At 47.7% G+C, this 13650-nt stretch overlaps 1 protein-coding gene across 1 annotated transcript in view; it reads left to right on the top strand.

The window, feature by feature from the left end:
* MLPH (melanophilin) overlaps nt 1-13650 on the top strand; it is a 63524-nt gene that overhangs the window by 20322 nt on the left and 29552 nt on the right. The window contains exons 5-8 of the mRNA XM_077829928.1: nt 782-876; nt 3551-3679; nt 6035-6236; nt 8497-8714. Of these exons, the coding sequence (XP_077686054.1) occupies nt 782-876; nt 3551-3679; nt 6035-6236; nt 8497-8714 (644 nt within the window). The remainder of the gene's footprint in view (nt 1-781; nt 877-3550; nt 3680-6034; nt 6237-8496; nt 8715-13650) is intronic.

Here is a 13650-nt window from a genome sequence, read left to right as displayed (position 1 = left end):
ATCTTTTACATCAAAGAGCTGGAAGATGGGTCTGCAGCAGGAAGAGCAACTAGTGAGAGGATATAAGATGATACAAGTTTTATAAGAAGATACAGGTTGTGAACCATGGCCACATACACCACTGTCATCAAGACACATCGCATCTGGAACCGTCAGCTCCAGGAATGCTGACCTATATCTCTTGAGCTAAAGGAGACTTCCCTGTGCTGTAGTAGGGTGACATAGCGTATATTCCTTGGATCAGCCACTAGGGTGAGACATGATCACACACTAAGGCAGTGTGTTAGGAAAGCATGGGCCCATGAGCACCTCTTGATGCCAATGACTCCAATAGGAGCAGGAGCTGCCCCCGAGAGGCGTTATAAGAGGAACACCAGTATAGGCCCGTTGGGTTGCCATCTCTGAGACACATTGGCTTCCCCACCCAACACCACCACCAACAAAAAGGGTCCCAATGCCAGCCCTGGCTAACGGTTACTGAAATGTGCTAGAGAACCATTGTACACGCCCGCACACCAGAACACTAAGTTTATTTTTATGTTTAACTGTCCCAAGTAGAAAAAAAAAAAAAATCTTTTCACCAGCAGCTGCAGCCGTAAGAAAACCAGCAAGGCTGGTTAAAAACCAGCCACATGGCAACCCAAGGGTAGCCAACAGACAATGTTCCTTCAGCCGCGCGATGGCTGGAATGCTTCAGCCTGCCGCTCTGAAATCTCGTCCCTGAGTGGTGCTGGGGCTACCAAGCCCTTGATGCACAATGTTGGCTTGTGCTCCTTCCCAGGTGAGTGCCAGCTGCATGCCGGCAGTGGGGTGGGCAACGACAGCGATGATGAAGATGACCTCTTGGATGGCGCCGAAGCTGAGCACTATACGAGGGTGAGCATTTACCTCTGTGGACATGCCAGGCCTCGTTCTACGTGCTTCGGTGTGGACTGTGCTCTTCCCCGCTCTGGGCTTTCTTAGCTGCGGGGGGCTTTCTCTGCAGGGGTTTCTGTTGCTTTGCTTTTCTGACACAAACCTATCTTCCCATGTCGCCAATGTAAATGCTGTAAAGAAAGTGCTGGACACCCGCCCTCAGGAAATTAGGGCCCTTTGTGGTGTCAAACTCCCAGAAATTGAGGCTCCCAAAATCACTAGCCCATTTTGACCAGGTTTCCTTTCCCCTGATTAATATGAGCATCCTGGTTCTCTCAGAGTGACACACTGTGACAGGTTGGGGGTCCCGTCCAGTGCAGGGTGAGTGCACCCTATCCCTCAAGCCGCCATTTGCTTCTAGGCAGTGAGGCCTAACGGTTTAAGTCTACCGCCTGGCTCTTTGCTATAGGGCTGTAAGGCCTAGCGGCCAGAGTCAATGACAATACCCTGACTCCCAGGGCAGTTAGATTTAGTGGCCGGAGTCAACAGGGTTAGGCCGCCTCCCAGAGGGGCGGCAGCCAGGGTAGGGAGACCCAGGCCCTCCCTGCTCCACCGGGTCTCAACCCAGGGCCCTGGTAATGTGCAAGTGAGCTCGCCACGTAGAGGGGATTCACCAGAACCACGCTGACTGCTGTAGGGACAATGGCTAGTCCCTCCCGGGGCTACTTCCTATCGTGACTTCTGTAGTCCTGATGTAGACATCTTCAGGGTCTCTGGGCTCCTCTGGATGCACCAATCCCAGGGGCTCTGACCTCCAAGTGGCGTCCTCAGGTACCTGGCTGTCTGCCTGAGTCTCGGTGTCTCTGGCTCCCGCAGTCTGGGGCTTCCACCGCTCCCGGGCTGGAGGCTGCAGCATATGTCCATCTTCTCTGGCGACTAGACCAGACTGACGGGGGCTGCTCCCTCTTATACGGTTGCTACACTGTGAGCATGCCCAGTTTGGACATGGGGGCATGGCTTCCCCAGCCCACACTGAGGAGTTAACCCTTCCCCGTCCAGTGCGGGGTGAGTGCACCCGTCACACACACCAACCACCTTTTTCTAAATAGGAAGGAACAGTGTGGCTTAGAGGGCAGAGCACTAGACTGAGACCTGGGTTCTAGTCCTGGGCCTGCTGGGTGACCTGTTGCAGTCACTTTGGCCCTCTCTGCCTCATTTTCTCTCTTTGTAAAATGGGGATAATAATATTGACCCTCCTTTATACAGCACTTTTAAGATGAAAAGCCGTAAGTGCGAGCTAGGTATTGTTAAATAGATTCTAAACGTCACATTTCATTTTCTATAGGTCAGCCCCTTAGCCAGCTTTATTACCACATCCATTTGTTAAATCATTGGCATTATCTGGGGAGGTAATTGTTTCTTTCAGTTGGCCTCCTGGAAATGCAGTCACTTCATTTCAATCTAACCAGTTAAAGATACAAACTATCCTTCCCCAGAACTATGCCTGCACTACGGCCCTTACAGTGGCATGGCCGTACCCGCTGCAGCTGGGCCACTGTAAGGTCTCCTATGTAGCCGTTCTATGCCTGTGGGAGAGAGCTCTTTCATCAGCGTAATTAACACCCCCCCTCCACGAGCGGAGGTAGCTGTGTCAGCAGCAGAGCATTTCCCTCCAACACAGCGCTGTTCATACCGGCGCTTCTGTCGGTGAAACTTCTGTCGGTCGGGGGGGAGGTTTCACACCCCGATGGACAGAAGTTTTACTGACAAAAACGCTAGTGTAGACATCGTCTTAGTTTGGTGAAGGATCTCCTTTGGGGGCATAAGCATCACACAATGAAGTGTAAAATTCCACACAGGCCAAATAAATTAGATCTAATTGCAAGGGGCATTTTAAGGAGCGGAGAGGGCAGTGCCTCCTAGCTGTGGCTATCTCTGAAGGATCCCCTGGCTGAAAAGGGGGACGCATGTTTGAGGATTCCATAGCAGCTGTTGGAATTCTCTGTGAAATCTGAGCCAATCTCACTTCCCCATAAGTCCTCAATGAACCTCCAGTTGAGTTTCTCCTCAACAGCCCAGAATACTATGGTCTTGACCGAAAGATCATAGAATCATAGAATATCAGGGTTGGAAGGGACCTCAGGAGGTCATCTAGTCCAACCCCCTGCTCAAAGCAGGACCAGTCCCCAATTAAATCATCCCAGCCAGGGCTTTGTCAAGCCTGACCTTAAAAACTTCTAAGGAAGGAGATTCTATCACCTCCCTAGGTAACGCATTCCAGCGTTTCACCACCCTCCTAGATCACTGAATTCTTAGGGAGTCTTTCCATTCACTTCAAAGCACACTGGAACAGACCTTGCTCATCGGATCCACACCAATATTGGATATCATTCCCATTCTCATTTACACATCTACCCTTTAAATAGGAAGAAATGTGACCCACATTCTGCCCTCAACCACCCAGACAGCTCCACTGACATGTCAGCAGGGTTGCATGGCAGAAAGAGAGAGCAACATTCGATCCATAAATACAATTAGGCAAACCAGTAATGTCAGATCTGTAGCCAGTAGAGAAGAAAAGACACAACCAGTAACATAGGCAGAGATAGATCGTTATGGGCTGAAAGAGTCATCAGACCCCTTTTTAAAGACTAGCTGTGTTTACACTGAATTTTTCTTTCTTCCGCTTTCTAAGATGCGCAAGACAAAGCGCCTGCTGTCTGTTCATCCCTTTGATTTTGAACTGGACTCAGAATATTCTGCTCAATCACGTCGTCAATCTTTGCAGCTTTCTCAGACTCCGGTCAACCAGGATGGCCACCAGGTATGGGGAGGTGGTTGAGGACTGCTGTTCTCTCGTGCCTTGCTCCCTTCCTTTCTTGTCTTCCACTGTCCAGCTGCTTGGAGTTTCCAAAGGTATGATGTTGATTAGCTTTTCCCCCTTGCTTTTTTTTCTGCCACATAGACCTTACTCTTGATGGCCATGAATCAGAATGAGGATAGTGAATTGGAGTGAGGACTGGTGAGCTAGGATGGCAGGAGATTTGGAAAAGATTGTGTCCTCTGGTCTCATTTTCTTCTGGGTTTAATTACTTGTTTTTAAATTGGCCCCTGCAGGAATCGGATAAGTCTCTGTTTCTTTGCAATCCCACATGAACATAGGCTCCGTTCATTTCTAGCCTCAATGGAAAGGGATAAAGTTGGCTTCTTGTGGTTCCAGCTAGCTGCTCTTGCTAGAGATGGCGAGCAAGGCAGGCTGGGAATTGTAGTCCTTGTATCCACAATTGTAGTACTGGGTTCTGTCAAAGTCTGCTGAGGAAAGGAGTGGGAAATATGAAGACTCTTTTCTCCCTGTTCTGTGGGAAACCTGAAGGGAGCGGAAGTGCTTCTCTAAGTAGGACAGGCATATAACCAACACACATCTGTTTTCTCTGTAATTTTGTTCCTGTGTTTACGCTGAGGCAGGCCCCTCTGGGGAGGAGCTGAGGCCATCTAAAAAGACTGATCCATAAAGTCTTGACAAGCAAAGCTGTTCTTATTGTTTGCAAAACTCCTGGGGCCTGGCTCTCCTAATTGGCTTGGCCTGTCACAGCAAGCCACATGGAGATTGACCTTCTGAAAAAGAGAGGGAATTGTATGGGTAGCGGAAGATTTCCCAGAGCTGAAAAACAACAATTTTGCATAATTATTGCATAACAGTTGTGCAGAAGAGTACAAAACCAGCTTCATAATACATCGATACTTCTTCCGGTCATCAGTGGCTGTTACCAGCCATTGCAAACTGAGAGATGTTAGTACAGTAGAACCTCAGAGTTAGGAACACCAGAGTTACAATCAGACCAGGCAACCACACCCCTCATTTGGAACGGGAAGTATGCATTCAGGCAGCAGCAGAGACTAAAACAAACAAAAAACAAATGCAGTGCAATACTGCCTTAAACATAAACTACTACAAAAATAAAGGGAAAGCAGAATTTTTTTTCTGTATAGAAAAGTTTCAAAGCTGTACTAAGTCGATGTTCAGTTGTAAACTTTTGAAAGAACAACCAAAACATTTTGCTCCGAGTTATGAACATTCCAGAGTTACGAACAACCTCTGTTTGTGAGGCGTCCCTAATTCTGAGGTTCTACTGTACCTAGATTGAACAACACACCCAATGACTGTGAAAGTCACACCTCGACGTAGCATGTACAACATAAGAGATTCTTCTTCCTTCCCCAGACCTGAAGAAGAGCTCTGCATAGCTCTAAAGGTTTATCTCCACCAACAGAAGTTGGTCCAATAAAAGACATTATCTCACCCACCTTGTCCTGTCATAAAAGATCCATGTATTCTACTTGATGCACAAAAAAGCAGCGTCTCTTGCTTGATGTCCAAAAGGCAGACAGAGTTTTTCTGAAATGTTCCGAACTGACTTGCACACAGGCTAGTGGTGTGCAAACCTCAAAAGTAAAGAGTAGTGGTTCAATTTGTACAAGAGCCCAGATGTTTGGGTGCTGATCTCAGCCTTAATTCACACCGTGCAGACTTCATGGAGTTGCAAGACTGGATAATCCATTCTTGCTTCTGGTTAAGTCAGAAATACTGAGTTGCCTTTTTTTTCTTTTTCCTGCTACCTCATCACTTAAAACCCGTCTCCTGGGTAGAACCAGAAAGTGCTGAGAAATGTAACAATAACTTTTTAGTTGAAAAGTCAACCAAACCTGGGAGTTTTCAAACTCCAAAATAAGTTTGATAAAGCTTTTGGGGCAAACCGTGTAGGTTGGTTCTAGCCTGTCTTTGTGAAGGAGTGTGCTTGTAGCCTATGAGAAAATGACTCTCTTTAAGAACCATCTGAATATAACCAGGGTTTTGGGAGCCACATTATTGTTTATTCAGTAAAAGGACTTGACATTTTAAAAACATAGACACATGGGCTGAGATTTTCAAGGCTGCTTAGGGGATTGTGATGCCCAATTCCAATTAAAACTAATGGCAGTGGGGTGTACTAATTCCTTAGGCAAGCATTTCAAATCCCATCCACTTTTAGGTCTTGGTTCAGGAATTGGAACTAGAGAGTTGATCCACTAATTCACTGGTGGGGAAAAATAACCTGAAAATATTTTCCTTGAAAGTGGGTTATGGGGAAAGGGCCACACTGCTTATTTATAGGTACTGACCCATGTCCTCTCTTCTCAGTCATTCCCGGATTTCCCTGATGCTGGTGAGGACACCTCCCAGAAGGAGACAATGGTTGCTGAAGCAGACCTGGCTGCAGTGTTCCACCAGATCCTTCAGGAGCAGGGACAACATATGACCCCTCCAGAGCAGGAGTTTAGCACCGAGGTCCGGCTGACAGTGAACTCACGAAGGAAGAGCCTGGAAAGGAATCCCAAACCTGGTAGGCTACACTGACCAGTGTCCTGTCCCATTTGAGGAAAAGCAGCTGGGCCAGCAGTTCTAACAGAATGGAAATGTTAATGGTTCCAGACTCTTAAAAAATAACTAAACTACTAAAACACACAGGGCCTGACTTTCAGGTGCATAACCGTCCATCTGATTTGCACATGCAAATCCGCTTATGTAGCTAGCTGGTCATTTGGGCATAAGCAACCGATCATCCTGGCTCCAAAGCAAGGAATGCCACCTTCCGAATCACCAGCCTCACTCCCTGCGGCGCTCTGGGCTGTGCGAGGAGGTCTCTCAGGTCTACCTTGCTTAGCGTGTCAGATGAAATTGAAAGCCAAAGTAGCCTTGCTTCAGGCCTGAGTGCAGCCACATTTTAACTTGCTCAGCCAGATTCCCATCTGGTGTAAATCATCCTAGTTCTAATGAAGTCAGTGGAGCACTGCTGATCTACACCAGATGAGGATTTGGCCACCGTGGCAGAGCAGTGGCTCAGTTGCGTATGGCATGATGACAGCTTATGTCCTCATTTTCAAGTTGTGCATCAAATGTACTCATTTAAAGTGTACTGTCATGCTTAAATCTGTTTGGGGAGATTTCTCTGGCTCCGGAGCCTGGTGCAATCAAACCCTCTCCTGAGAGGATCAGGAGTTTATGGATACTATAAGTACTCTAGCGAATGAGATTAAAGAAAACAAATTCTTCTTTCACTAATGTGCTTTCTCCTACCAGGGTAACAAAGCAAAATGTGCATGGTGCATAGCTTAAACATGGGCTGTCCTAAAATATAATCTCCCGTGTGTTTTTAATGTATTGGCTGGATTTATTTACACCCAGGTGACTGTGACCACTGAGATTAGCCGAGCTAGAGGTAAATAAAATGGAGGTACTATATAAAATAAAAATAACACTCTGGAACTGACTTAAAAAGCATTTAAAAAGGCTTTTATTCATTTCTCCCAGGTTTGAGGCCTGATCCAAAGTGCACTGAAATCAATGGAAAAATTCCCTTTGACTTCATTGGTTTTCAGATTAGGTTTTCTGAACTCAGCTCCCAAGACTAGTGAAAATGTAGACTATTTACTGTCTGGTAGGTGAAGTCCTTGATCCACCCACAGCTGTGGTAATTCACACTTCCCTGCACTGCCCCGACATCTTGTTCGGGAGAGTTCGCCTGTGGGGAATCATTCCAGTCCTTGGTCTTGGTACTGAGCCTGCCAGCAACGGTGTCAGTTGGGCAAGTGGGTCTTGGGATGTGGACCTGTCTCCACCAGGAACCAGGCTGAGACCACCAATGAATGTCACATACATGAGGGAAGTAGCTGCTAGATAGAGCTCAGTCAGCAGCTACCTGGGCTGGATTTGAACCCGTGAATATAACAGTGAAAGTTCCCTAGACCATTGTCAATCCGCTAAGTAGTCCAGCTGCCTCACTGAAGTCCTGTAAGATGCTTTTCACTGTGAGATAATACTTTGCCCCATAAAGCACCTTTTGGGTGAGGGTCTCTTAATTAAGTCTTGCAAAAACCCTAAGTGGGACGATTCCTAGTTTAACTGACTGGAAAGCAGAGGCACAGAGCAGTACTGTACATACACATAGCAAGAGACGGATCCTGTGTGCTCTGATCGTTAGACCACGCTCCATCCAATGTAGCATAGAAACTGTAATGTCAATCCTGTTTGTTCTGAGCACTCGAATTATTTTAAACTGGGTTTCGAGCCCCACTGATATATCTGCTCTCTTAAATGTTACCTCTGGATAACAACCCCCCCGTAGCCCCGATGAAACAGTTGTTTTTCAATGCCTACATGATGCAGTTCACTGAAAGTAAGGGATTTCTGACACACGCCTTGAATGAGCTCAGGGGCTTTATATCGAAGCGTTTCGTAGCTTTCTCTTTGCTGACGTGAAAAGCCCTCTAACTTTGTTACCTGAAAGCTTGGCGTGGTGAGTATAGGACACTATGGGTATTCTCGCAGAGGATGCATTCGTTTTTGCTTTGAATAAGCTATTGCTGTTAGAGTATCCACTGCTACAGTTTGGAAAGGGAAGAACTTGTCAGCTCTTCTAACGAGGCATCACAGTGTGATTTATTTAGCAGGCTTGTGAGCGTCTGGTCTGAGGAACTGATACAAAGTCCACTGAAGTCACTGGTGTTCTGTAAAGCTATTTAGTGCTTTTTCCTAACATTGTTGCTGTTTCCTTTTTCACCTCCCCTCACCCATCCTTCCGCGGGCTTTTCCTGAAACCTAAGATGATAATCCCTGCCCTGGGCCTCCAGTGAGTCGAACCCGTTCTGTCCCCAAAGGCAGCCCATGGAACAAGCAGCACCGACCCCAGTACTCGGCGGATAGGGACACCTCCGATGAGGACGTAAAGGGAGCCCAGAAGATACCTGTCTGCCAGCCCCATCACATGAAACGCCGAAACAGAGCCTCCTCCCAGGAGAATATAAACCACTCCGGAAATCAGGTAACAAAGGGATTTTAAACCATTCCCAGTAACTTGTATGATCTGTTCCGTGGCTGAGACTCTGCAACCTAAGTCACCTTTGAAAGAGAATGGTTCAGGCAGATGGGTCTCATAAATGGTGGCTCTGGTACAGTGAAATAATAATCTTCTCCAGAGCTGGACTAGCTGCTCTGATGGATGGTGAGAGGGCAGAGAGAGCACACTGTATGCAATCAAGAAAGCAACTGCAACTGCCTGTAAAACCAAGGGATCAGTCCAGCAGCACAGGGGCACTCCAGCCACAACCACTGATCCCACTCACAAGCCCTATGCTAGGGGCCAAGAACGGTGTGGCCTGGAGTAGATATACCAGAGAGTCCACCACTGCAGAGAGAATCCCCAGGAGACTGGCTAAGTTGGTTTTGCAGCCCCTTTGCATTGCCAGAGTAGTGAAAGGAGCTGTAACTTTGGCTATGACTACACTACCGCGGTAAATCGACCTATGCTACACAACTCCAGCTACGTGAATAACGTAGCTGGAGTCAACGTACCTAAGGTCTAGTTATCATGGGGTCTACACTGTGGGGGGGGTCGATGGGAAAAAATCTCCCCGTCGACTTACCTTACTCTTCTCATCAGGGGTCGACTGGAGAGTAATCTGCAGTTGATTTGACGGGTCTTTACTAGACCCGCTATATCAACTGCCAGTGGATCGATCTCAGAGCGTCAATCTCGGCTCTAGTATAGACCTGCCCAGAGTCTAGGATCTGTCTCTTAAGATATTTTCCCGGTACCATTTTATGGCTGGCTGGCACCTAACTATTCATATCCCATGCCACATTGTGGGCCACGTTCTGCTCTCAGATCCAGAAGGGAAGCGGGTTGATTCCATTGCGGGTTGCACCAGTGTAACCAGGTGTGGTTCTGGAAGTGCACATTTAAAGCCTATCAATGCTCCCGAGTTATGTCCTGGGCGGAGAGAGACCAGGCCCTTCTATCTCTGTCCCCTTCTTTACACGGAACATTGCTGGGCCTATCGTCGTTTCCCCACTCTGTCCTATTCGCCACCACATTTTTTAGTTCAGCAAGAAGAGGAAATGGAGTTCTACTTCACGCTCCATTTAGCTGTAATAAAAAGCCCAGCCTGTTCCATTTAGTCTATAAGCTGCCTGTAGTTTCCTATGCACCTGAAAAAGGCTTTACTCACATGAATGGATCAGTGCTTTAGGAGCCAATGAAGCCTTGGAGTGGAATAGCTGCTCACCTTCGTGATCCTCTTCTTCTTTTGTCGCTCTTGGAGTGTTCCCAAGGCAGTTGGAAACAGTCACTCTGACTCATCTCATACCTTTGATCAGTGATCCCAAGGGGAAAAGCTGCAAATGTTGCTTATTTTAGGGTGGGGGGAAGGGAGTTAGATTTCTTCCCCCTGTATTGAAGGTTTTAAACAGATTACAAAACCGCAGGTTGATTCAGCAGAAAACCTTGCTCATCCAATAAACAAAAGCACACGGTGGTGTTTGAACAAGCAAACATGCAGTTAACATACAGGCCAATTTCCAAGCTACATTTACAAGAAGTGGACGTGTCTGGGTTCTTTGCACATCCTAAATATCAGTTGCATTCAGTGGGTGTCTAGGGGTGGGCAACAAATGTGCACTCTGACCCGAGGAGCATGAAAGCTGAGGCTTACATGTTGAAAGCTAGTTTTAAACAAGACTGTGCTTTCCCTCCTCTTCCTAAATTCCTTCAATGCATATTGTAAGTAGTGACTGTCCTTCATTTTACATTAAATGATAAAACATGAACTGGATATATGTATGCACATGCAATGAACACAGTACGTTACCGTGGGCAAATAGGGCCAAATTCCGCTTTCGTATACAGCCACGCTGGCTTATTGACTTCAAAACAATACTCGGATCAGTGTGACAGTTTATTGAAAAAGGACAGATTTAAACCTAAAAGAGAAAAACCACACACTTACTACAAAATAGCTTTTCTGGAAATGACTAGAAAATGTAAATTATAATAATCCCTAGCTCTTCTCTAGCACTTTTCATCAGCAGAGCTCAAAACAACTTTGGAAAAAGAGGGCAGGATCCTGATCCTCATTTTATATATGGGAAACTGAGGCACAAAGGGACTTGCCCAAAGGGTCACTCAGCAGGCCAGTGGCAAAACTGGGAATAGCACCCAGGTGTCCTGAGTTCCAGCCACGTGATTTATTTACTAGGCCACACTGCTTCCCCGTAACAAAGCAGATCCTGGGGTCCAACACACAGCATCAGTTTTTAGGTACAGCTGGCCAAGAATCTTTGACAAAACTTGCAATTTTGGCACATGTCTTCATAAAAATGACTACAAATTTCAATGGGAAAAAAGATCTAATAATTTCAGCAACCATTTTCAAATTACATCCTGTTTTTCAACAAGCTCTACTCTTACGGAAAAAATTACCTGCTTGAATACACCTTTCTGTTTTTTAGAGGAAGAATTGTTCAACCAAATATTATTTTCAGGCCAAAAAGCCTCTGAGGAAAAATGGGGAACAACCACTTTTCATACTGGAGAACAAATGGGCTGGCCTGAAAAAGCGGTAAGATGGTATCACAAAGCTCACCTGGGATCACCACTGATAAAGCTCTCCAGAGCAGCCTTTAAGCCAGAGGAGTCAAACTCGTCCGCCTATAGCAGTCAGGAGATCTAGCAATGTCATGCCCATCAATAAGAGGTGCACAGCTAAGTCTTGCAACATTGTCCTAACGTTTATCCATAATGCCCTAGTCTAACTGCTCTGATGATAACATAGAGAGGCCAACTTTCTAATGTCCGAAAACTGTATGCCCCTGCCTCACCTCTTGCCTCTGAGGCCCTGCCTCCGGCCCCACCTCTTCCCCCAAGGCCTCGCCCCTCCCGCTCACTCCTCTCCCCCTGTCGCTTGCTGCTCTCCCCCTCAACTCCAGCGTGAGCAGCCCCAAGGGACTTGCAAACCCCAGCTCCCAGGCGGGCTGGGAGTGCAGGTCAGAAGAGCACTGTGGCCACTCAGGTGCAGCCAGGCAGCCCTGCTGGGGAGCTAGGATGTAGCCCCCCACCTGCCCCCCTTTGCACTGCCTGCCCTCAGGGCCGTCCTTACCCATACACAAAGTACGCAGCTGCGTAAGGCACCAGGAAATTTGGGGCATGCTGCTCCAGCCCCTGCCCCGCCTCTTCCCCATGACCCCCACCCCTGCTCCGCCCCAGCCCCGCCTCCACTCCCCTGAGAAATGCAGCAGGGCCGGCCCCAGCCTCGCCAACGGTGAGTGCAAGGGGGTGGTTCCCCCCTGCCCCCCAAGCCAGCCCTGCCCCCCAAGCCAGCCCCGCCCCCCGCGGAAGCCTGGGGCCCCAGACACGCACCCCATGGGGGGGCTGCATAGGGCCCCAGAATAGCTAGGAACAGCCCTGCCTGCCCTGCCCAGCAGCCCCCTTCCTCGCCCGCTCGCACCCTCCCTGCCCTGGAGCCGCCTGAGAGCTCGGCCAGGGGAAGCGCCGGCTGCCAGGGCAGCTCGAGCTCCTTCCCTCCTGGGGAACGTTCTATGCCTGCTGAGAGCCCTTACCCCACTCGCCGTGGGTCCCCCACTCTGTCTTCTGCCCCAGCCCCGCAAGCCAGGCTCTGCAAAGGGGCCGTCTGCGGCCCGAGCTGGTGCGCGCGTGCTGCCGAGGGAGCCGCCTCTTCAGGGCCGGGCAACAGGCTGCCACTCCCCCCCCTGCCTGCCGTAACCAGCCTTTTAGTGTCTGGTCAGTACTGACCGGACTCTGCCAGGTTCCCTTTTCGACCAGACTTTCCGGTCAAAAACCGGACACCTGGCAACCCTGAGCCCACAGTAGTGATGACTCCTTTGCAGATAATTAGGTTGATCCTACAAAGATGATCCTACTTAGTCCTACCACAAGTGCAGGGGAGTGGACTAGATGACCTCTCAAGGTCCCTTCCGGTCCTATGATTCTATGAAACACCATCATAAAGTATTGCCAACCCCAAGTGTTCAAAAAATCATAGATTCATTGAGTGTAAGGCCAGAAGGAACCATCTCACTTCCTTTATAGCACAGGCCCAATAATTTAATCTGTTAGTTACCCCTGTATTGAGCCTAATAACTTGTGTCTGACTAAAGCATTGCTTCTAGAACAGCATCCAGTCTTAATCTGAGATCTTCAAGAGATAGAGAGTCCACAATTTTCTTTGGGTAGTTCGTTCCAGGGGTCAATCATCCTCACTGGTAAAATTAACCAAAACAAAACTGTGCCTTATTGTAATCATGAGTCAGGACCCCAAAATCATGACAATGGCTTAAAAATCATGAGATTCTTAATAAAAGTTGGGGTGGAGGATTCCTGCTATTCCTCTGGTTTTTCGAGTCTTTGAGGGCAGGAACTCTTTTCTTCAGGCTTTTTCTGCATCCCTGAGGACTAGAAACTTTTTTTTTTTAATTAAAATAGAGATTCTCACATAATCACCTGAATCCAGGAGCTGGGGCTTTAAGGAAAAACATTAGCAATCATGAGACCTGTGAAAAGATTATGAGAGTTGGCAACACTGGAATCATGGATAAACATAGTTGGTCTCTGTTTAGGGCCCAGTCCTTGCCGCATTGAAAATGGTGCTAAAACTCCCACTGGCTTCAGGAAAAATAGAAACCACTATGGTAATTTATTTTTATAACAGAATATTTACCACTTCCCCACTGTTTCCCTCCAAAAATTCTCCTAGTCCCATGTGTTTCAATGGAGTTAAGTGCTCCTGGTTTTCTCCTCAGATGTCTTTCTTCATATCTTTCGAATGTTCACACAACTTAGGGATGGTCCAAACCCCCAGGAAGTCAGTGGGTATTGAATCAGGCCCAAAGTGAACAGAATGCATAATGGATGAACCAGTCTTCTGGGATACTTGTATGTAGAATACCCTTGTCGCCTGTTCCCA

This window comes from Eretmochelys imbricata, chromosome 11, assembly GCF_965152235.1.
Source record: "Eretmochelys imbricata isolate rEreImb1 chromosome 11, rEreImb1.hap1, whole genome shotgun sequence".
NCBI lineage: Eukaryota > Metazoa > Chordata > Testudines > Cheloniidae > Eretmochelys > Eretmochelys imbricata.
This window is presented reverse-complemented; position numbering and strand designations above follow the sequence as displayed.